General features: G+C 38.3%; 1 protein-coding gene across 2 annotated transcripts; it reads left to right on the plus strand.

Moving 5' to 3' along the window:
* The first annotated feature begins 650 nt into the window (after positions 1–650).
* On the plus strand, positions 651–13573 carry alkbh3 (alkB homolog 3, alpha-ketoglutarate dependent dioxygenase). 2 transcript variants are annotated; one of them, XR_013910073.1, is made up of 11 exons: positions 651–765; positions 2866–2951; positions 3159–3268; positions 3365–3399; positions 4930–4977; positions 5651–5754; positions 8518–8606; positions 8854–9063; positions 9424–9522; positions 11934–12166; positions 13376–13573. XR_013910073.1 is itself a non-coding variant. In XM_026175144.2 (10 exons), the coding sequence occupies exons 2-10, from the start codon at positions 2876–2878 to the stop codon at positions 12051–12053; spliced, it is 891 nt and encodes a 296-aa protein (XP_026030929.1). In that variant the 5' UTR covers positions 651–765; positions 2866–2875; the 3' UTR covers positions 12054–13340. The 2 variants fall into 2 exon arrangements, 1 of the variants encoding a protein (XP_026030929.1); XM_026175144.2 differs by lacking the exon at positions 13376–13573 and having other exon boundaries at positions 11934–13340.
* Positions 13574–24627: the final 11054 nt, after the last annotated feature.

The following is a 24627-nucleotide window of genomic DNA, read 5'->3' on the forward strand; positions in this document are numbered from 1 at the left end:
TAATTTCCAGACTTGGGGAAATTCAGTTTAATTATATAGCACTAAATAACAAGTTATTAGCAATTGTTAAATAATATTACAAAGAGAAATCCTACAATCATATTACCAAATATGTGCTCCCTATGAGCAAATTCTTAATATGATTAGAGGAAAGAATGGACCCTGGAAAAATCATGTGCCAGTAACTTAAGTTCAGGAACACGGATCTGTTGGAGGCATGCAACGGGAATCCCTGTAAGGAGAATGAAAAGTGGACAGGCTCAGAATATCCTGGAAAGTCTAATGCCTAAAGCATAGTCCCCTAATCAAGCCTTATCCTAAAAACATTTTGAAGCCCAATCTTATTAAGCTTGAAAAGGGAAGCTTATTAATTGACAACTGTCTTGCCTTCACCTGCACCATTTGGATATTCTAATGAATGATGGTCACTAATTAAAATGATTTATTTAAATTGTTAATTCTCACTGTCTAGAAACGTTCATTGTGTCCATGTGTTAATATACGTTCACTTTTTATGTGTTCTACAAAAATGTATTATTAGTTTTATTCGTGACATAGTTCACATTAAATTGTGCTAAAAATATATTTTAAAAAAAGAGCGGGAGAGAGGAGAGCTAGAGACGGAACTATAGTTTCACATCTCGGTTCCAGGTAGGATTTATTTTCCCTGTTACACTCTTGCCATGGCTAACAGCGCTACAGCTTAAATTAAAAAAAAAAAACATCTTCTCTTAGTTCTGTAGATATGCTTTAGCGACCACTTGGGTAAGTCATTCAAGTTTTTTTTCCCAACATTAGTTAGTCCTGGTATTTTCTTACGAAGTATGACATTTAAAAAGTGTTATTTAAAGTAACTTTTTGTTACGTATACTGAGCACCAAGCTAATCAAGTATTTCAGTTAAGAATAGCCAGTTTACTATCGAAATTATCCTTTAACTAAAAGGGACAGAAATTATTTCGTTTAATTATCGAACAATTTATTAAAAGCTGCTTTGTTCAATTTGATGGCTGCATATTTTATTCTCAGAAACCTTAAGATTCTACGACAAATCCAAAAAATTGTGCTTTTCATTAGGCACAGAGGGAAAAGAACGTAGTACAACTACCACTCGAACAAAATATATAACTCACAACATCTGATTACGCATCACAAAGGACTGCAGATCTGAGCAGCACTCCACGCACTCACATAAAGGGAAAAAAACTGCATGCAGGGGTAGACATTGATAAGACATTAGTAGGAGTGCCATTCTCCGTTCGACTTATAGAGTAGTATTTGGATAGTGGCAGAGTGGATTTTAAATAAAATTATGAAGACGTGATTGAAATTTAGATTTTTTGGATTGTGGTAACTATACAGAAATTACAGCCATTTTTTATACAAAGTTGCTCAGAGGTTAAAAGGTAATTGGACAAATGGATGATAAGCAGTTTCAGGGCCAGGTGAAGTCTGTTCTCTCATCTCATGATGGACTAAGAAGATAACATTTCTGGAGTTGTTTCCTTGCTTGCATATGATGTCTTTATTCTGGAACTCTCAATATGTGGTGTGAAAGAGTGATGCAAGTGTAGAAAATTCTCACAGAGGTAGGTCTATGGATCTCAGTCAATGGTGTACTTAGAGTCTACAGTCCAGAGTCACCTTCATGAATGTAAATTTACAACAAGGTGTAAATCACTGGTTACACGTAAAAACAAGATCAGGCTTTGTCCGAAAACATCTAAAACAGCTTTCACACTTAAGCTAAAAAAAATTCTGCGAACACATAAAAGCAATCTTAACCAGAATGACGGGAACAGAAGAAGAGAAATAACTCACGATTATAAGCATAACACATTATCTGTAAAACATTGTGGAGATAATGTTATTGTGTGGGCACGTATGGTTGCCACTGTAACCGGGTCACTAGTGTTTATTGTTAATGTGACTGCTGGTACATATAGCAAGATGAATTGTGAAGTGTACAGGACTATACTCTCTGCTCATGTTCAGCCAAATGCGGCAAAACTGGTCAGGACTTGCAAATGTATGATGAGCCAAAATAACCCGCAAAAGCAACCCAAGAGTTTTTCAAGGAAAAGAAATTAAATATTCTTCAAAAGCTGAGTTAGTCAGTCACCTGACACTTGGAGGAAACTTTAAATTACTGATGACAAAGGTGAAGACTGGGAGACCCACAACCAAGCAGCAATTGAAGGTGGCTCTCAAAGGCTGTGGGTTCTAGATTTAAGACAGTCATTAACTATAAAGCAGTATTAAAAACAGTCCTTATGTTTACAATTGTATTAATTTATCCAATTAATTTTGGGGGGCTATATATACGAAAAACATTTAAAAAGCTATAACTCCTAAATTTTTAATGCTGTATTTTTGTTAAGCCCCTTGAATTAAAGAAGGAAATCTTGATAGATGAACTGAACTCCAGTGTGGTGTTGTACAGGTGGGAGAATATTGTCCAAATACTTCTGGTTGTAAAAGATCTTTATCAGTTCTGATATTGACTCTTCATGATTTGTTTTTGTCTCATTATCTCACAGTGTTGAAACTGCTGAATAGAATAAAGGCTCACATGCGTGAAAACGTTCCACTGTCAAATGTTTGACATTCCCGTTTTGCAATGTACAGCTGTCAAAAAAAACATGCCAGCATTGACTAAAAAGCTTGATAAGCTTGAGATTAGAGTCAGGTAGCTAAGATAATCTAGAACTGGTTCTTAGTTAGGAACTGTTCTCGATTCTTCCCTAGTGTCAGTTTGTGTGAATTCCTTTTTATGATATGGCGTGTACAGAGCCAGTTTCTGTGTTCAAATAAAGAAATCCTATAGTTGTGAATGAATCTGTTTCTCTTCTTTCTCACATCATAGACTTGATGTGATGTCAGATAAGCGTCAGCGTGCCAGAGTTCAGGGCTGCTGGGCGAAACGACTGCCAAAACACTCAAGTCCAACAGGTAAATCAAAGTGTAGTGTGTACTGTGAAATGCAGGATTTGCATGCTTTTGCCAGCTCAGGTCATTCATAGAGGTAGATAAAAAATATATATATATAAGGAATTTTCTTCCTCTCTTATGAAATACAGTTATGTGTTTAAATAAGTGTGATAAATTGGGCTGACATTTACGTAGGAAACAAGATTTTTATTCTGTTTTTTTAAACAGGTGCAGGCCCAAATTGCAATGAATCCAAAAATGCCAACGTGGCCTCTGGTTCTTGGGGTTTTGGGCCTCAGAAAACAACTAAAACCTTTGAGTTTCTCCAGCCCTCCCAGGTAGACTGTCCACGTGAAGAAGTCAAAATGAGTCTTTGCTGCCAATAAAAATGAATGTGAGGATACTACTTTTTATTTTTTTTTCCTTTATTGCAGCCAATTAGAGATGTGCCACCAGAGAAGATGATAGAGTAAGTTACTAATTTCAATCTTTACTTCCACAGATTTGTTTTTATGACAGATAACGTTTTTAATCACACAATTTTTAAGGTGGCTTAGTGAGTCCTCTACTACATACTAGAGATGGCACGATACCACTTTTTTATGTCCGATACCGATACCGATATCATAAATTTGGATATCTGCCGATACCGATATGAATCCGATATAGTGTTTTTTAATCAACAAAACTGTTTTTTAAAATATCTTGCTGCATTTTGCAAGTCTGCAAGTTCATACTCAAGTTTAAAACAACAACTACACTAAAGCTATTCTGTTATACCTGTATACAAAAAAAATATTTCATAGTTCAGCAATACTGATCAATCTAATAAACTTAGACCTACACCATCCTCCCTATTCTAGTATTTTAAAGAGTACTTAGCGTAAATATTAAGCAACCTAACTAATAGGGTTCCAACTCCCAGCAACAACAAACATAAATAAATAAAAAATAAGGAACCACCCCTCACGCGCCACCTCATGATGCTTAATCGACGTAATCAACCTTAATTTGATGCAGTGTGAAAAAAAATGCACAGAAATCAATTATTTTTCAAGAAATATTAAATAGATTCAACATCTTTCTTCAACAGAATTGCAGACTGCACAGATGGTACCTTCCCAAAGTAAAAAGTACTATAGCTTACTAGGGTATATATTAGACTTAATAGTCACTATATACAGTAATTGACTTCTATTCATTTTACATCAAATTAAAACTTTGGGTGTCAGATAATTATTTATTAAAAGCTCGACATTTTAAATGAGAATAAGAAAGAAAAGTATGTCTTTGTGCCCCCTTTTCCCTGTTCATGCCCTATCGGCCCCCCTGGCTAAACTTTGCTAGATCCGCCCCTGCACAGTTACCAGCCGTCAGCTACGTAGAAAAAGATCCTGGTGTAGAAAGAAATATTAAATAAATTCTAACAACAGCTTATCAAGCTTAAACGTTCTGCTGTTGTTCAGCCGCTGGTTTCCTCTTTCTGGTGCAAAGTGGGCCAAAAGCAAACTAGAGACACGGACTGGCGACAGAAAAGCCGATCAGCTGATCATTTAAGCAGTTTCACGATTGAAGTAGCAGCCGGAGAGCGAGAGGCAGTCGCTTGTTAAGCTTAACGTGGGAATGCTTTACAAACATTCAGAGATGGACTTACACACTTGCTTTACTTCTCTCGGGGATAACTTTGTCGGAGATGAAATGCCAGGTTGCTAGAGAAGCTCCACATGCTATCCAGACCACCGACAGGTCCGGCATGCCACAGCTGCTCTATCACGTGATGCATACTGCTCCGACTGCTAACGTTCTGAGGCGAGTTACGGCGTGTTGCAAGTTTTGCGAGGTGCTTTCGTGATATTTAATGGATCGGATTACATTTTTTATTTTTCTCCGATATCCGATCCAGTAATTTAGGTCAGTATCGGACCGATACCGATACGTAATATCGGATCGGTCCATCTCTACTACATACTTTTAACGTGATTCATTTTGTTCTGGTCAGACAGGCAGGTGATTTTGAGATCAGCCATGGACCATCAGGGGTGTCCAGGTGTGTAAAAAACAATTAAATGGAAAATAGCTGAATGTGTGTTTATTGAACATTGCACAAATCAGTGCCTGAGTTTTAAATCCACTAGGTGGCAGTGGTCGCATAATATATATGCTTTTTCTTAATAAAAGTCATGCTTTTTACTTTATGGTCCCCAGTAAAACACATAAAATGAGCTTTGTTTTTAATAATTAAGTATATTTCATAACTTGTGCTTTATTATATAGTGGAAGGTACAATTAGGCTATTTTCACATAGATTTTTAGCATGTCAATTTTGATTTTATTGTTATTAGAAAAATCTGATTTACAGAGAGACAATGTTATTGTAGTCTGTATTTTGTTACCGAGGTTCAGTTTGAATTTTAGCAGGTCATTTTGTGAGCTTAACAGAATGGTTGTAGTGGATAATAAACCAAAAGTAACTGTCAGTCATTTGATTTTGCTATTTGATCTGGATGTTGAAAAATTTTACTATTTTACACAAGAGCCTTTTCCCTGTGTATTTAAGGTTACACGTTCATATTGTTAAGGAGGAATTTTATGCCTTACAGAAATAATTGGAATGCCCAGACTTTAAACTCTTAGAAAACCAGGGTAAAGTACATACTGTATACTCTTACTTTATGTTTATGGGGATTTAGTCTGTGTCTATTTATCTTTCATCTGTCGAGGCTGCGGCTGCTGCCTGGATTTCTCTCCCCAGAAGAGGCCGACTGGATGTTCAGTAAGCTGCTTGCAGAGCTTCCATGGTCCCAAAAGACCAACTACAGACAAGGTGAGCACTGGTTTCTTAACAGTGTAAACTAGGTGAAATGTGAGTTTGTGGTTTGTAGAGAGGAGCGTGAAGAAGGATTCCCCACTGCAGGAAGTTTGCTGTTGGATTCAGGTTTGTTCCTGTTTCATGTATGTGCAGTGGTGACCTTTTAAAACAGTTTTTGGTACATGTATTTTAAAAGTACTTAAAGATCTCTAAATAATAAATGGTAAAATGGTAAATGGCCTGTATTTATATAGCGCTTTTTACTAGTCCCTAAGGACCCCAAAGCGCTTTACATATCCAGTCATCCACCCATTCACACACACATTCACACACTGGCGATAGCAAGCTACATTGTAGCCACAGCCACCCTGGGGCGCACTGACAGAGGCGAGGCTGCCGGACACTGGCGCCACCCTGGCAACGGGTGAAGTGTCTTGCCCAAGGACACAACGACCGAGACTGTCCAAGCCGGGGCTCGAACCGGCAACCTTCCGATTACAAGGCGAACTCCCAACTCTTGAGCCACAATCGCCCAGAATAACAGAATACTTTTTGTTGGCAATAGATTTGGGTAATTGTTTAATATACTCTTTTTTTTAAAATTATAGCTTTTTAATGCAAAGTTTTCCAAATCCAACTAGGTGCCTTGCTCATGTGGTAATTTGTGTATGAACTTTATTTTGAAAAAAAAGCTGACACTGAGAACACTCACATTGTATTCCATATACGGTGACAGACGATATACAGGGGAATGTGCTGAGATGAAGCCAGACTTTGCCTCACAATCGTCCTTTTCTCTCAGCTGGCTCTTGTCCATCTTTTGTGCAATTCTGCAGTAGCTACACAGCAAACAAACAGAATGATGAAGACAAGTGGTCATGATTTCCAAACACTCACCACAGACACAGGGTGTGAAATCATCAATGTTTGGGTTAAGGAAGAGTGGAAAAAGAAGTGGTGGCTGGCTCTTTAATGTATCACCACTCCTTCATTTATCCTGCCCTGCTTTAAAACAACCTTTAAATGCACTGACTCAGTTTTTCCGATCATTTGGTCTCACAACTTTGAAATGGATACTTTGAATGGGTTTGGCTTTTGCTTATCTTTCTGGCATTTGAGAGTTGATAAATAATAATGTAATAATGTAATAATTCAGCACCATAAAAAGCAATGGCTGCTCAAGCAGTTTGTTTTGGTTTCACCGTATTCTGATACCAGACGGCTGGCCAAAATACACCGAAGGCAAAAAATTGTTTCTTGGAAGAGAACTATTGGTTTCCCAAGAAAGGGAGGTACACTCAGACCCACAGAGGAAGACAGAGAAATTGGATTTAGATGTTTACGTGACCCCTGTTAGAAAACCAGTGACAAAACAGGCGATTATTGTACATGTTTGTTAGACACTGAAAGAAAATCCAGTAAGAACAAATTTGTCAGTTTTCTGCCCTGACTGAATTGCCTTCATCAAATTACTGACGCAATATAGAGATTGATTTGATGGTTTACTCTATGAAACTGTCCACAGGCAGAGGTCTGGATTGGGGTTTGAGTGGTTGAGTGTTTTATACTCAAAAGACCAATCCATCCATTTCTGCAGTTTATCTGGGTCTGGGTTGTTGTGGACATCAGTCTAAACAGAAACACCCAGACCTCCCTCTTTCTGGCCACATCCTACAGCTCTTTAGGGAGAATACCAAGATGTTCCCAAGCCAGCCAAGAGGTGTAATCTCTCCAGTGTCTCCTGGGTCTGCCTTCTCCCTCACCTATAAGGTACCCATAAGGCATCCTGGTCAGATGCCCATCTCAAATGGCTCCTTTAGATGTGGAGGATCAGCAGCTCTACTCCAAGACACTCTTGAAGGGCCGAGCCCCCCACTCTATCCCTAGAGCTGAGCAAAGCCACGCTATGGAAGCTTGTTTCTACAAGTGTACCCACCCCTGCCTCTCACTAAGGTGCAACTCCAGAGTGAAACAGAATCCATCCCCTCTCCAGGAGACTGGTTGTAATTGTGTGTTCAGGCAAGCCTTACCATATCTAGCCAGTATCTCTCCACCTGAAGCGGTAGCTTAGACTTCTTCGTGTTCATGGGAGGTGGTGTTCCATATACCCAAAGCCCGTTTCAGCAAGTTTGAATCAGACCGCCAAGTCCCCCGCTTTTGACTGCCACCTGATTGCCTCCACAAATCACCACATCATTGTGGTGGAGGGGTTTGTGTACTCTGGTGATCCTAGGTCCCATATTGTTAGGGCATTTTGTCCCTGGTAGGGTCTCCCAAGGCAAATTGGTTCTAGATGAAGGGACAGACGAAGTGCGATTCACAAGACCTTTATGTAGGAAAAACCAGTGGGCCAGTGTACCACACTCAGATTAGGGTTAACGGAGCCAGACCCAAGGGTGGGCCTTGTCAATGAGCATCTGATGGTTGGGAATTAGCCTGCAGTGCTGGTCAGGCTCAGCTCAAAAGAGCCACATGGACACATTTCCTGTGGACCAACCACATGCAGGAGGGACCGTAGGGGCCCGGTACAGTGTGCATCAGATAAAATTTCTGTTATTAACCCGGAAATACTAGCACAGCTCTTTTATTTAAGCTTTCAAATAACCACGTTATTTTTTTGTGTGTGTGTGCACTAAGACTGGGTATCAAATATCAGCAGATTTTAAATATTCACAGAAATGTGTCCCCCACTGTGCAATACCAAAAAAAACTTTTGTCTCTTGTTTAATCTGGGCAATTTCCTGATCTGTTTGGATGTGTGCGTGTATTCTGGTCCAGGTGAAGCATACGAGGAACCCAGGCTGACCTGCTGGTATGGAGAGCTCCCATATACCTATGCTCGCTCCACAATGGCTGCAAACATGCAGGTTTGACAACTGTAACAAAAATGTGACAGAATTTTTTTTTTTCACACAATCTCTGGCAAAGTCTTTGGTTTGTAGTCTAATTGTAGGGAGAATAAAAATTGATCTAAACAGAGTGAAATATTTGCTTTTGTTATATTATTTTAACATTGAGTCTTTCATTTTCCTCATTCATCATTCTGTTTTTCTATCCTTTTGTCATACATTCATTTGCTGAACTCTGCGTATTGTTCTTGCTTTTTCCTCCAAGTGGCATCCATTGCTGGTAAACCTTTGCAAGGCAGTGGAGCATGCGACTGGATGTAGCTTCAACTCCCTGTTGTGTAACTTGTATCGGGATGGCCATGACAGCATTGGCTGGCACAGTGACGACGAAGCCTCATTGGGTCCCAAGCCAACTATTGCTTCTCTTAGTCTGGGCGACACCAGAGTCTTCAGTCTCCGCAAGCAGCCTCCACCGGTGAGTTAGCTCACTGGGTTTCATTCTTAACTATAATAAAAACAAGATGAAAGTATTCTGGTAAGATGAGATCGTCTCACAACTAACTTAACTTGTGAAGAAAGGCAAGACGAGTTGGGAAGTGATCCAATCAGAAGTAATCTCCTTGTGCATTAAAGTTAGATGGACACATTTGATCTGCCTCAGGAAACAGTACAACTTGGGAGGAAGAGTGAAGCAGATTAATGGACACATTTCACATTCAATGCCCAAAAAAATGAGATGCTTTGCAAACTGTGTGAAGCAAAGCATCAGCATTAGGTGTTTGCATATAGACTGAAGATTAACCTTTGGACTGCACTGTGTGTTTTTGTCCTTTAGGAGGAGAAGGGTGACTACACTTACGTGGAGCGGATTCGGATTCCTCTGAGTCATGGCACACTTCTGCTGATGGAAGGAGCCACACAGGACGACTGGCAGGTAGGCTCCACCAGGCAGGCAATAAAGTTAAGCCTTGATTACGCTCTCCAAGCCCGCTAAGGTTTGCTTAGGGCTGAGTGATGTAAACTTTGTCATCAAAAAGTGAGTGTGAGTGTAATAGTAATCGCTACTAAGCTGCTGGGTCTTCAGTGAGTATGACCAAAGCTTTATTCAAAGAGAGTCCAGCTACAGGATAGATTCAGGCAGAAATTAAGGTGCCGGGTCATTCGCACTACACCAGGGGTGTCTCAAGGGCCAGTTTCCTGCAGGTTTTAGATTTGTCCTTGATCCAAAACAGCTGATATAAATGGTTAAGCATGTCTTGAAGTTCTCCAGAAGCTGCTAATGAACTCATCATTTGATTCAGGTGTGTTGACCCAGGGTGAGATCTAAAACCTGCAGGACACAGGCCCCTGAGGCCTGGAGTTCGATACCCCTGCACTACACGTTGCCAGATTTATTTGTTAGCTAACTCACATTACATATTAGAAATCAACTATACACATATTATGAGTTGGTTCCTGTGTTCCATTTGTAAGGATAAAGTGCAGAAAAATGAAAATATAAAACTCACATATTATTACTTCAATGTTTGGCTTAGCTGTTGGACCTAATTAACCTGCTTGGTAACAATGATTTTATCCATTATACTATATTTACTGTCAAAATGAACAACATACATCTTCAGATGATAACAGAAGAACACTGATAGTTTGTTTTTAAGGTTCTTTTCAGCCTGTTTTACATAGATAGTTTTGTACTGTGATGCTTTTGTAAATTATCTTTCTTGCACAAACTAAGTTATTATTAAAACAGCAACCTTGAAAAAAACACTTCTAATGAAACACTGGACATTCACACTGAATAGTCTCCTCGCTGTTGTGCGATAGAGGAGTGTTAGTGCTTCTGACTCACCATGTGAGCATATAGATGTGTGGTGAAGGCAGTCAGGTTCCTCTTGCCTGGACAACCAGTAACAAGGATGAATGGAGAGGCCTGGAGAGAAGAGTAAGGCTTCAACCTAATGAGAGTCTTCTTTCTTTTCTTTTCTTTTTTTTTACGATCAAAGTCAGAGCAGCCAGATTTATATGAGTGCAAGGCTCTTGTGTATGTAACAGAGAGAGTAGCTGGGTTCTGTTGAAAATAACTGGATCACACTCAGGTATGAGAATGAGTTATTACAGCATATTACAGCTGCTTGAATTTCATTATGGCCAAATCTGTTTGCAGAGCAGGTAAAATGGGCCATGCTGTTTAGGTATCTTTTTAAACTTTGTTCAAGGATGCATAGCAAAACATAGACGCTTGGAGAGACGCTCACACTTGGCTCTTAATTCCTATGAAAGCAATAAGGACACTTTCATATTTTCACTGGACTATACAGAGTTGTGTGGAGAAAAAAAATTCCACCTGACTGTACATATATAAAACGGTTTATTACATAAGCAAATTTAAACAAGTTTTGTCCACCGCTAGAGGAATTCAATGATCAAAACAATACCACTGATATAAATCAGGACGGGCTCCAAATGGAGCTATCCTCAACTTTCCACTACACAATGTTCACTTACTAAAAACTAAGTGAGGTGAGAGAGTGAGAGATACAAGTTGGGGCAAGGAGATGAAAAAGGTTTGAGCTGAAAGAAGGAGAGGATAAGGTCACAGGTGTTTTATGACGACACCCTCCTGAGTAACTTAACAGGGGCTTCATTACTCTCTTTCAAGAAAAAGATCACTTCAGACATTAATTCTATCTCCATTATTGCAGTCATGGTTGGCCTAACAAAACCATCTGGTTCACGGAGCAAGGTTTAGAAGTGGTGGCTAAATATTTAACTAAACCCATCAGTCCTGCTAAAGTACTTCACGTGTTTGAAAATGGATACAGGAATCATTCTGTGTTTACGTAGCTCTTTTTTTCTTTTCACACTGTTGTGTATAAGCAAACCTTGCACCTCCTTCTCAGATTTTGATGGAGGTGTAGTGGTGTTTCTGCCACTTGTGTGTGTCGTTGAGTCCACAAGCTGCACAAAATGTATGAAGGCCATTATTTTCTTGTGCAAAAGGTAGTAGTGCTGGCTTTGCACAGGTGAATAAATCGGACTTTTCCATGTCTGATGGTGTTTCTCCGGACTGCATACTTGTGTTGTTGTTCGTTTGTTTTCTCAGATTTGTCTATTATCACTTTACACTCTTTTTTTCTACATAGAACAAAATATAGCTGGCCTAGCTCATGGCTATTCATACATTTCTTTCTTTTGATTCTAGTGGAAAATTTGTAGATGTTGCCCATTAATAGAAACTTAATAGAGCAATACTTGCCCAAGATTGTTAATTGCTCATTTATTCTTTCATAAAAATGTAGTGTAACTTTTAAATATGTTGCTTATGAGTCTCTCTGTTCCCACCAGCATCAAGTGGCTAAAGAGTACCATGACAGGGGCCCACGCATCAACTTGACCTTCAGAACTATCTACCCGGAGCCAGAGGGCCAGAGGCCGGGTACCAAAATGCGATTCACAGCCAAGTGACTGTAAATCTTCCTCAGAGTCGGGTACTTGAAGCTGAAGAAACTCTGATTCTACATTTCAAACAGAGTGCTAGATCTGAGGTGTGAACGGCTCTGCTTGGATTTCCAGACTGTGTAAGTGATTATTAATATCAGTGTTGTGAGCAGTCAAGATTATCTGATATTAGTATTATATCAGAAGAGCCAAATGGCTCCTTTTACAACAATAACAGCCACACCAGCCCTGTGAATGAGAACAAGTTCCAACAACATCCATCTCTTTGGTCTGAATATTGCTTTGGTGAGTTACGTACGTTTATTTGATTTAACTTGACCTTTTGTTCAATTTTCATTTGAGCCACATTTTTTAGGCTGAGTTTTAGTTTGAAGCCAAAATGTGTGATGTCAATAGTACCATGTTATTGAAAAGTTTGTCCTAAAGCAAGATCTGAGTACTCACTGTAAGGAAATGTCCTTTAAGTAAATTTACTTAAAGCTTTCTATCTTTGGAGCTTTTTATAAAGAGCTACCACAAAAAGAGAAGAATGAAGTAAAGTGGCCACAACCACTGAAATGCATTTTATTTTTCTTTTGAATAAAAGTTAATGAGTCTCTTAAAGAGCGAGTTCATTTTGCATTGTTGCTGAAACATGTTCAAAGTCAAGGGAACACTACAATGTTAGATTCTGGAATTTATTTATTCAAATGAATGTATATTTGGTAATAAATCACTGGGGATTGCTGGAAACCTCAACTGTTCCTTTCTCTGTTGTATGTTGTGGTTCAGCTTGTTTGGTTAAAAACTCTGAGTTTGTTCACATAGAGATGACGGAAACTGGGTTTTCCATTTCAGAAAAAAGACAGATCAGGTCAAAATAAAATCTGTACATTCTCCTTCTTTATAGGACTGACTGCACTGACATTAAGGCAGCTGTCAGGTTGTCAGCAGTTCCTCCACAATGAATCATTTACCCTGCATTAGTGTAGCAGTCATATATCTGTAGGAAACTTTAGACATATAAGACACTGAGCAGTGATCAGTCTTTTTTTTTTTCATTTTATGAATTCTTGGAGTTTATTGAAATAACTGATCGGTTAAAGTTTGGGAACCAAAACTTGTGTTTCCCATCTCAGAGTTAATCAGGTCAGGAGTTTACAGGTGGACCCAAAGTTTGTTAAAATGTTTATGCATGTGTGCTATTCGTTGATGGTTCTCATATCAGCACCTGCTCCTGCTTTTGAATGAACATAAGTTCTAAAACCTGCAAACTACACTTCTTCTTTGGTAAATAAAAAAAACTTACAGGCCCTTTTTTGTTGTTTGTTGTGTTTTCTGTCTGTCAGGTTCTGTCCTGGTTAATTTTACGGTCTCTCAATATTCACGTCTCTGGAAACCTGGTTCGGATTAGGTTCACTTCTACCCTTGTACCATCTACCATCCGTTGCACTTGTCAAAGGCCAAGAATGCATCTACTTTTCACAGTCATAAAACCACTATGATGGAGCATGTCTATTCTACATAAAAAAAAATTTTAGACACAGCATCTGTAACATTTCTGTTCATTTTTTCAGATACATGAATGCTACCTTGATGAGGAATTGCTTTTGTGTCTTTGTATTCGATGAAAGCATCCAAAAAGAGAAGTGGCATTAAAAACATGGTCATGCAAATGATACAGGTATCTCAAATGCATTACACAAGGCAGATTCACATAGCCAAGGATGCACCAAGCAGCACACAGGGAAATGGTATGCTGCCATCCATGTCACTTTTTGGAATTGTTGGCAAAGTCCTAAAGCTAAAAGTTTGACCCTGTGTGGTTACAGCTCTTACTGAGCTTTCTGTATACTTAAGCTATCTTCCTGATTTTTTTTGTTTGGACATAAAACTACTATAATAATAAATTAGGGATACATTCTGTGTATTAACATTTTACTAGTAACTTTTTATGGAAGGATTGTTGTCCTGTTGTTGAATGAGAAGGCCCAAACACAGGACACAGAAGCAGGTTGAACATAAACTGATAATAGATAATAGTGAGCCTTTTTTGGCCGACTCAATGAATCCACAAGTGTAGCCCAAGAATCGTGAGAAAAAAAGGAGATGACAAAGCAGATTCTCACAAAGGGAAAGAGTTTGTACATCCTCATTTCCTCTCCACACATCTTGGTGTGGCCCACCAGACATGCAGGCATGCAAGCAGTGGAGGTGAAGGAGAATTATCCTTTATCCCTTTAAAGCCAAATATCTCCCCCATATACATACATGCACACATAAAAATGAAGACCAAGGAAATTAAGAAAAGCCTTGTTGATATATAAAGTTGTATTTATACAATGAAACACTGACAGAAACAGGCCACAGGTAGAAACAAAGAAGACAGACTGCAGACAGAGAAGATACAAGGCCGCGGTGAAAAGAAAGTGGGTTAAAGTTCTGGTAACACATAAGGAGAAGCGATTTCCGAAGAAGCACAAGAAGTGAACATTAGAAAGACAAATGCAGACTAGAAAAATAAAAGCCTTAGAAACACAGAATATCAACAGAATCAAAACAGCAACCAAACCTCCACGAACAGTAAGAGAAACACACGTGGACAACAGTCACACATGGACGATCATAATTTTACTTAGGCAGACTCAAAGTCCTGAGCTGTAATGAAAAGTTTGTCATGTAAATATTCTGGAATCTGAGCATGGTGTTTGCAAAATACAGTGAACAAGAAAGATGGTGCTCCAGGGCTGAGAAATTATGTAACCAGTGTTTTCATTATATCTAAAAAAAATTGTGATAAATGTATTTAATGGAAAATTCTTAATCAGTTTATAGTGTGGCTGTAATACGATCATGTGCTACGGTGTACAGACAATGCCTCAGGGCAATTTTTGGTGTGTTGCTTTGTTTTTTGTCCATTTAGGTCAAACTCAATAGATGGAAAGAGCAAAGAGCTTCAGTTAAACTGGCTTTCTTCTTTGACTGTGGTCAAGACAGGTTATTTGACTGTGTATACATCCACAGAGAGGAGTGTCTCTGCAGTCAGAGTCGTTCAGGTTGATAGTCCACATTCTTTAATTGATCAAAGCTTAAAAATAAACCTACAACTAAGGATCCATTTGAACAGTTGTAACCGAGTCTCTGGGTGATTCCTAGTGATATATAATATGTGTGTGTAAATTTAGATATTAGGTCACTGGCCATGTAACCTCAACTTGTTGGTGCAAGACCAATCATACCAGCCACTCTCTGTATAGTGTATTAATAGCTGTTTGTGTGGTATGGATTGCTCAAATCTAAAAGTTCAACATAGCAAACTGATCCCTTGGTAAACACATATACAAGTATGATTTAACTATTCTAGCTGCGAGGAAATAGAAAGCCTGTTCAGATACTAAAGAATCGCATAGCAGGTCTGAAGTGCTACCTCTGACGAAAAAAAGCTGGTAAAAACAAACTGTCCTGCAGATCCAGTAAGGTCTGTGAAGACTCTAACAGCCAAGATAGCTGCAAAGAAAAAATCCAAGAAAGAGATAAAATAAAATGGATTCAATGATTGATGATAAACCAATCATTATGTAATCAGCTGGCTACATACAAAGTAAGGTATCTACTACTCAGCAGAGTTGGTTCAGTCTTGACAAAGCTTCATGTTTTAAAGTACAAGTTAGTGAGATATGTTTTGATTAATGTAATGCGTTGAGTAACTTCCCTGTGATTAGCTGATTAATCTAATCAGCTAATCACAGAGAAGTTACTCAACGCATTTAGGCATGTAGTCAAGATCAAAACAACCTTAGTATCAGAATGGGTAAGAAAGAAGATTTTAAGAGACTTAACATCCTGTTATTGGTGAATATTTCTGCTGATCTGTTGGGATTCCCACACAGTCAACTCTTGGGTTTACAGAGAATGATCTTAAGACGGGAAAATATCCAGTGAGTGGCAGTCTATGGGTGAAAATACTTTGCTAATGCCAGAGGTGAGAGGAGAATGGCTAAACTGAGTTAATAGGAAGGTAACATTAACTCAAATAACCACTCTTTGCAAGCAAGGCATGCAAAAGAGCAAATGCATACTGCTATCAAGTCAATATAAATGATTCCAGCTCCTTGTTGATCTGTGTCATAAAGAATTAAAGTAGCTCTGAAAGTAAAATGGGATACAACACAGTATCGGCGAGGCGTAACTGCAGACAGAGAAGTGTGTTATGTCACTTAGGATTATTGAAAACTTTTGTGAGTTGTATTTTATCATACCAGTTCCAGTTTATTAAGATGCTGCTGTTTTGTTTAGTCCTGATTTATTTGATAAAAATCTTTAATTTATGCATTTATTGTTCCCTTCACAAATTTTATATGACTAACAAAATGGCATCTCTACAAGAACAATTTAGTTCAAAGGTAGATTCTGATTTACCTTTTTAAAAAAAAACATCTTTAAGATTTTAATATTTACCTTCACATATGCTGCATGTATGAAAGTTATTTTAACAACTTAATACACTTTAAACACTTGGCACTGCTAAATTGCTGCAAAGACTCATGGTAAACATGTCTCTCTTTTTTTACCCACAAACAGGTGCTCACCTTCACTAATAATTTAAAGTATTTGGTGCAGCTAAGTGGATGAGGGATGTGAATGGTAGGGAAGATGGACACTAAAAAATCAAATCTGTCAACCACCAGAAGAGTTCACAGGGATGCAATATTTGATTTTCTGTTTCAGATTGGGCCGTATTCAAGCACATTTAGCATTTACTACATTAAAAAAAAGAAAAGATTAGATTTCAGGTTTTGAACAGCCCTGTGGGATATAGTCACTGACACTGTAAACTCCCTGCAGCGCTCACTTAACTCAATTTTCCATGTACCTTTGCATCAGTACAGCACCTACGGTAACCATGACAACTTCCTTGATGGTCTAAACTGTCTGTAATGCCTCTCTGGAAGACTGAAGATTTTGAGAGAGTTAATGAGGGAGACCCTCACTTGTAACAGAGTGAATGTTACAAGTTGTATAACGGGTCCTAGGAAATGTAGCATGCTGTGCCCAAATTTCAGTGCCTGCTTAAAGTTGGGACTAAAGAGGCACAGAACAGTTTGTATGTGACAGAAACATCACGTTGTTAGAAGGTTTGGGCTGAACACTGTTTGGTAATGTTCCAGATCACAGCCCATTTCCTGTAGCAAATCCTGCACCTGCTTCCCAATTCCTGGCTGCCTTCTAATTGCTCTGAAGATTTACATCTGTAATAATCAGAATCAAGAAATTAAGTAGAAGAATTTTTTATATGAACATTGTTGCTAATATTGTATAACAGCATTTTTCAATGTTTTATTAAAAACTTAAATAAATCATAATGCACTGATTTTTAGATGATTAAACATTGAAAACTTTGTATGGTGTTTCCATGTTCTCCCTGGGCCTGTTTGAAATCCCTCCAGGTACCCCAGCTTCCTCCCACAATCCTGACATACATTCATGTTAACTGACTATTCTAAACTGGCTGAAGGTGTAAATGTGGGCATCAATGATTGTCCGTCTCTCTGTGTTGGCTCTGTAACAGGTTGGTGACCTGTCTACTTTTGACTTTATGATACCTGGGATAAACTCCAGTCCATGTGAGATCCTTAAATGTAAAAGCATTTAAGAAAGTTGATGGATGGAGCATAAAATACTAAAAGGCATCAAATTCAAATGTTCGGCTCTTGAAATATGCACTAAATTCTGAATTCGATACAAACAAATCTTTGCAAATCTTTGAAAGAAGGATGACAATAGCCTGGGAAAGTTCTGTAATGCTAAAAAAAAAAACCCCACACACACACCTGGAAAATCTCAATGTTCATTAGCTTAGTTACAGGAGAAAGTTTAATATTAATTAAAATTTGATTTTAAAAAGTCTTTTGGGAAAAGCTAAATACATAATCCCAATGTTAAACACACAGTTGGCGATATCATCACCTACATTACATTAATATAAGTAAAGATTGAGAGTATGATAAAACATGTCTGTATGATACATGCAAATCTACACCAAAAAAAAAAATGGGGCATTAGCTGGACTGGAAAAACATATCCTCCCACTTTTTAAAAAAATCAACAGCTTACACACTGCAGAAGCCCAACTTTACCTACATCTTGGTAGTGTGCAACGTTTCAATCCCACCCCCTCGTCATCAGACAAAAATACACAGGCCATCAGTGGTAAATCATGTTGTTAGTCATGTAATCACATCACAAGGACATGATAACCAATCAAAGTCATTTCTCATTAGTATCAAAGAGTTGACAGATAAATAATCATTATAAACCTCTGTGGCGACAGTCTGAAAGTTCATCAGGCTGTACACCTGAAGCATCATCCATTAAAAAAGAAAAAAACATTAATTAACATTATTTTGTGTATTTTTTTTATATAGTACTCAGCAATTTTTCTTTTTATATCCAATTAAATAATGATAAATGAAACTTCATTACATATAAGCAAGACTCATGTGGTTCCCTGTGAAGTAATGGGTTGACTCAGGTAGCTCTTTTGGTCTAAACCTGGTCAAGTGCTAAGACAAAGGCCTCCTAAATAAGAGCCAACAACCCACTCACCCTTGTCTGAATTCAGTGTGCTTCTCCAGGATCCATATCTTGGTTCAAGCTTCTTGGTTTTTGTTTCATATGAGTCTTTACACTTAGATCGCTTACTCACAAAAAGGTGTTGATTCATGATAGGCTGCTCTGTCTATGCTCCTGACTCTAACTATGGCCACACACTGTGAACAGACACAAGTGTCAAATAATAAACTTCTTCCAAACACTGTCACAGATAGAATGAGGTGTTCAGTCAATCAAGGGGATCTCAAAGTACAGCCGTTTCTCCTCTGGGTTGAAAAGATTCATCTGGGATCATCTGGGAGCCTGTCTAGGTCTTATAACCCCTGATAACCTCCCAGGTGAGATGCTCAAGGTGCTGTTAATCTGAAAATTCTGAGGCAGACTCAGGACCTATTTATGTTAGCTGATTTAGGAGTACCTCTACATGGTAAATGGTAAATGGCCTGTATTTATATAGCGCTTTACTAGTCCCTAAGGACCCCAAAGCGCTTTACATATCCAGTCATCCACCCATTCACGCACACATTCACACACTGGTGAATGTGTGCGTCTCCCCCACCCTGAGAAGATCTGTAGGAAGTGAGGAAGGGAAGACATAACACGCCTGCCCCCAGTGACCCAGACCCAGATTAGTGGTGGAAAACTGACAGATGGATGGATAATGTACCTAATTAACAAAATTCTAATTAAAACTTATCATCTCCCTATATCTTCCTGTAACAGCAACACTCTAAATCTGCCTTGTAACAATTGGCATTTTCCAGGTTGCTTGGAAAGGAAACTGGAATGTAACACAATAGCTAAGGACAAAGCTGCCTGGCATTCCTGTTAGCCACTGTTTGCTTGTTCCAGATCCTGACACCTGTTGTGCAGAGCTGGAAACATTTGGATTTACAGGAGTTGCATCAGAACCACTGTTCCTGCTAAATCCTTTTATCTCTCCATGTAGCCACTGGAGCCACTTTGTGGATCACACTCAATTAGGCCATACTCCAAAGCTGTTCGTGTTCATGATGTTTACTGCTGCTGGTGCAGCCACCAGCCTCACATCAGCAGGCAGTTGTTAAATCTTCTCTAATTGCAAAGCTTTGAATAGGCTGTGTGACTTATAAGCCTCTGACAGGAAATCCACTGGGGAATATATATCCATGTAAACTAAGTACAGATGCCGTGTTACATAATGTTATAATTAAGTTACTAAGCAGCTTCCATAATGAATCTTAGGTAACGCCACTGTGCCCAAGTAAAGCTTCACTGAGGGCTGTACATTATGAACACCAGTTACAGTCAATAGTACAATTTAGCATGAATTCCCCACCCCACCATGACTTTTGATGCCCTTTAATGTGTTCTCTGTAAGAAGGGGCAGAAATTACTCAATTCTGCAATGATTGTTTTATTACAGCAGCAGAATGCATTTAGAGTTTGGTATCTGTATTCAAATCCATCTCTATAAAATCGAGGGGTAAAGAGTAACTATACACCCCCATAGGTTACTGTTGCAGGACGGGGTTAAATAGGACAGCAACAACACCGACATATACAAGCTTGAGATGGGAAATTTTACAACCAAAAAAGACTGTCCAGTTGTGCAGTTGTGTTGTGTTGGAATATGATTTGAAGAAAGTCAGAGATGTTTTGTTTTTATAACATAAGGCAACTAATCGCCTGGCTTAACTAGCTTACACTTTTCATTCCATATAACTACAGTCAGTAACTACATTTGTAGTCTCATAAAGAACCAAAACATTAGTGTTTGTATAGTTTTGATGCTTTTCGTGTTTTTGTTTGAGTGTGCTGCTGCTAACTTTAATAAGAGAATCGGTTACATGGAAAAAGAAAAGGGTAAGTACCAGCAGTGACCAACCTGTTATGTCTATTATGGGGAGGTTACATGTGTTTGATCAGTATAAACCCTAAACTTTGAGTTAAACACAATGCCATGGAGATATATAGAGTCAATTTAAAAGAGAATACTCCAGGAGCTTCTGTGAATGCCAGTGACAACTCAGCACTGGAGACCAGGTTATTATTGGTTTCCCAGACACTGGACACTCACCAAGTCCTTTCTCACAGGGGACTCCTGGGTTGTTGCAGAGCCTTTACCTTACACTACAAATTCCCTTAAGAGGGTCACTGCAGTGAATTGCAAAAGGTGAAACTTTTAACATTAAGTATCTCTTTATTAAAAGTCTACTGGGCTGACATAGTAAGCATTAATATAGCTTGAGAACCCCAAGCATAGGGAGAAGATGTACACTCAACAAAAGATTTGAACCCAGGACCCACTTACTGTGAGGCAATAGTTCCAACCACTGAGTCACCACGCTGGTTTATTTGGGTTAAAAAGCTTTCCACAGACCATCCTTGTGGACTGTATTGTTGGCTTAATATAAAATGTTGCACTGTGTGAGGAGATGAATTAACCTTGCTCTTGACCTTTGTTCTTTCTCTAACATGATAAACACAGCGGACAAGCCCAGAAAAACTGGGGCTTTCCATCATTTTTGGTTAAAAACATCGAAACATTTCACATGTCAGTTCTTCATGTTTTCATTTCAGTGGCTTGTGCCAGATTTGGAATGGTGGAAAACATGACCTCATCTTGTACTAATTTGTCTCTCCCGCTGTTTTCAGTATCTGCCCCCTGGCCCGTGAAGTCACGTCTTTCCTGTGTGAGTTTTAGAAGCAGGCGCTAATGTCTCATGTTAACAGATGCATCGTCAGTGGCATCTTATAACTGATTGTAATGCATCACCAACGTGCTAACGCTGCACAGACTTCACAGTGGTGTATACAGTCCATCCATTACAAGTGATCATACACGTGAATCCACTGACAGTAGCTTATTATCAACAGATCCAGAGTACACTGGACACAAATCAAGTAGGCGCACCTTAACTCGGGAATCAGAAGGATGGAAAGCAGGACATAACCTCTGAACAGCTATAGGAGGAAAATTCTTGAAAAGCCCTCAAGGTGGACGTACCAAGAATGAAGCCAGGGGTCTTCGCTGTATTTGACCTTTATGTGTCCTTGATGAAGCTGTTTTGATTTGTACCACTAGCTCGCTGTCAGAATGTGCATGAGTGAGCCAGTAGGGCAATTGATATTCAGATGTTTAACTTCCACTATTAAAAAAGACTTACACTTTTTAGCAAAAGCTTAAAGTGGATTTAAACTTTGCAAATGTAACCTGGAACGCATCTCTTCCTCTAATAAAAGTGCAAACACAAGAATACAACAAAAACTATCTTTTACCTGCAAGACTTACAGCATAATGTGTCTGTGGGTGCACGTGACTGCAGCATAAACAGACACGGTGTTCCTGCATGTGAATTCTTCCCAGTCTCAAGTCTCAGTTTATAAATAACCGTGTTGTCCCTATGAAGTCTTACGGAGTTGGTCTCCAGAGAGGGAGGAAAAGGGGACCAGTCCAAGGGCTAGAAAAAGAGTGGCTTGATTTTTACTAGCAGTTTTGGTAAACAGTACTAAACCCACGTCGCTTTATAAGACTACACTGGGGGTTACAGAGGGAGTCCTCTACCACATATTGCACTTGTTTTAAATGTGTAAATATTAAAAGCTAACAGTAGCCTTTGCTGGGATGGTTAACCTTGCTTATCTTAAACAGGGAAATAGTTACCCTAGCTCTTTCCAAATGTTAGCAATGTACCTCGGAGCAACTGTAATAGTAACATGTTTAAATATACTGTATATCTTCATTTTGTTAGCTCAGTTTGGTAAATCCATTTGGTCAGCATGTTTCAGTTTCAGGCATGCAGGCACGCTATGTGCTGTTACGTTAGTGTTTTGTTTCATGTAGTAGTTAATAATCTCTTCTTAATAATAAAGATATTTTAAATGTGCATGGTTATTGTTCTTTGTGAAGAACAAGAAACGAAGTAAAGTATTTGAGTTTTGCAGCTTGACTTGACTTTGCTGCTTCCCTCCTTTCTCCAGCTCACTGACATTTTGTGGTGGGTACAGGAGGATTTGCATGTTCAGGAATGTGGCCTGTGGAGTGTACCTCCCCTTTTGAACTTGTATTTCTGAGTAATGGGTTTCATGCTCGCTCTCGCTCTTTAAATTCTGTTAAAGTATGCTAGATTGCAATGGCTCGTTTTTATTAGTGAAATATTTAACATATTTAATCAATAGCTTAAAATCATATTGTTGCATTTGTCTTTTGGCCAATGGATTTTTTAAAAATGTATTTAGTGTTGGACATAGAGATTTCTACAACAGAGTATTAGGGCAACAAGACCAAATATATTCTTGATCATTTTGAGAATAAAGACAAAAATCTATTTTCAGAAAAAAGGCAAAATGTGGAGTTTTGCATCCTTTTTATTATAAGAGGCTGTAACCATTGATAAACCATAACGATCATATGTATCTACATCTGTATGTATATTAACTTCTCCTTAACAGGTGGGCCACTCTGAATGTGAAACTTAATGCTAACATTATCACACATACAGCAATTACTAACAATTACATGATTTTTTTTTAATCTATAAAAAAATGCCAGTTTGTATCCTTGACAGAATTTAGTTTGACTCATTGCTAAATATAGAATAAAGAATTTGAAAAAGCTCTGCAGGCCTGAATATTATATGGAACTAAATGGCAAGCACCAAAAAAACAAAGAAAAAAAATGTAAACTCTCTATATGTTTCATGCAGATAGTATTTCCTTTTTACTTTACTAAACCCATCAACCAAAAGAAGCACTGCACTGCAGAGCTCACTGATGGACACAACAGTAATATTTACATTGCCACACTACAAGTGGAAAATGAGACATTCATAACAGGTCAAGGGTGAAACAGCTGGTGAGTGCAGTTTGTTACAACAAGGCAAAAATAAATAAACTTTTAATGATATTTATGTTTTTTTTATTATATTGTTCTCTTTTCTGAGCTTTAATGTGTTTCCTTTGCTTTTGTGCACTTCTATTTTCTCTCTTAATAATAATAATAATATTAATAATAATAATAATACATTTTATTTAAGAAAGGGCCTTTCAAAACACTCAAGGACAATGTACACAAGCAATAACAGCAACAAACATAACAATTTACAGAATAATAAGGATAAAATGTTGAGCAAATACATAAAATAAATTAAAGTAGCAGGATGGAAAATTTATGTGGAATGGGCTAATGTGAACTGATCTATCCCTGACATTTGAACACACTTGCAATTCTTGTTACCAGTGTACACATATAAACACCTTTTGTCAGTCTGTCTCTTGTGACCCTGCAGACAGAACTCGTGCAAAGGGATCTAGGGCAGTATGTCCTAAAATATCTGACAGACTATTTTAAATTGCCTATACACCACTGAAAAAATGCAAACTAAAATAAATAAGGTTAAGAGGTGCTATGCCACCAATTCTGTGAAGTTGTGCAAAATCAAACAGATTATCTAGCTTGATGCTAATGCTAGCCTCCTAACAATAACATTGTACAAACTAGATATTTGGCACATAAGACAATTGTATGATGAGAACACCAGCTCACTGAAGTGTAGGTTAATTCACTAGGGAATGCAAATATCTGTACAAATTTTCACAACAATTAATGTGTAGTTTGTAATATTTTTTCTACAAGAACCAAAGACAGTCCAAAATTTAATATCCTACCAGTAGCCTGGTTAATAACAATGTCGCCTCCAAAGTATAAGTTAGTGGCTTTTATTTGTCCGTACAACTGCTTCTTGTCTGGGTTGGATCAAAAATGTAAACACTGTTCATGCCTGGGTGTTTCTGGCAGCTGTTTGTGCTTAATAACACAAATATATTTTTTGTTTCGGGTTACATCTGTAGTTGTATATCCGATAGTTATACATTCGATATATTAGATTGCCATAGTGTGCCATACACTTATGTGTATAATAATCATACTATTAGTGACTTAATCCATGACTTACATTTAGCTTTGTAATTCTAACCAACACATATTCATAACAAACATGTAGACTCA

The sequence above is a fragment of the Astatotilapia calliptera genome, chromosome 7 (genome assembly GCF_964374335.1).
Source record: "Astatotilapia calliptera chromosome 7, fAstCal68.1, whole genome shotgun sequence".
Classification (NCBI taxonomy): Eukaryota; Metazoa; Chordata; class Actinopteri; order Cichliformes; family Cichlidae; genus Astatotilapia; species Astatotilapia calliptera.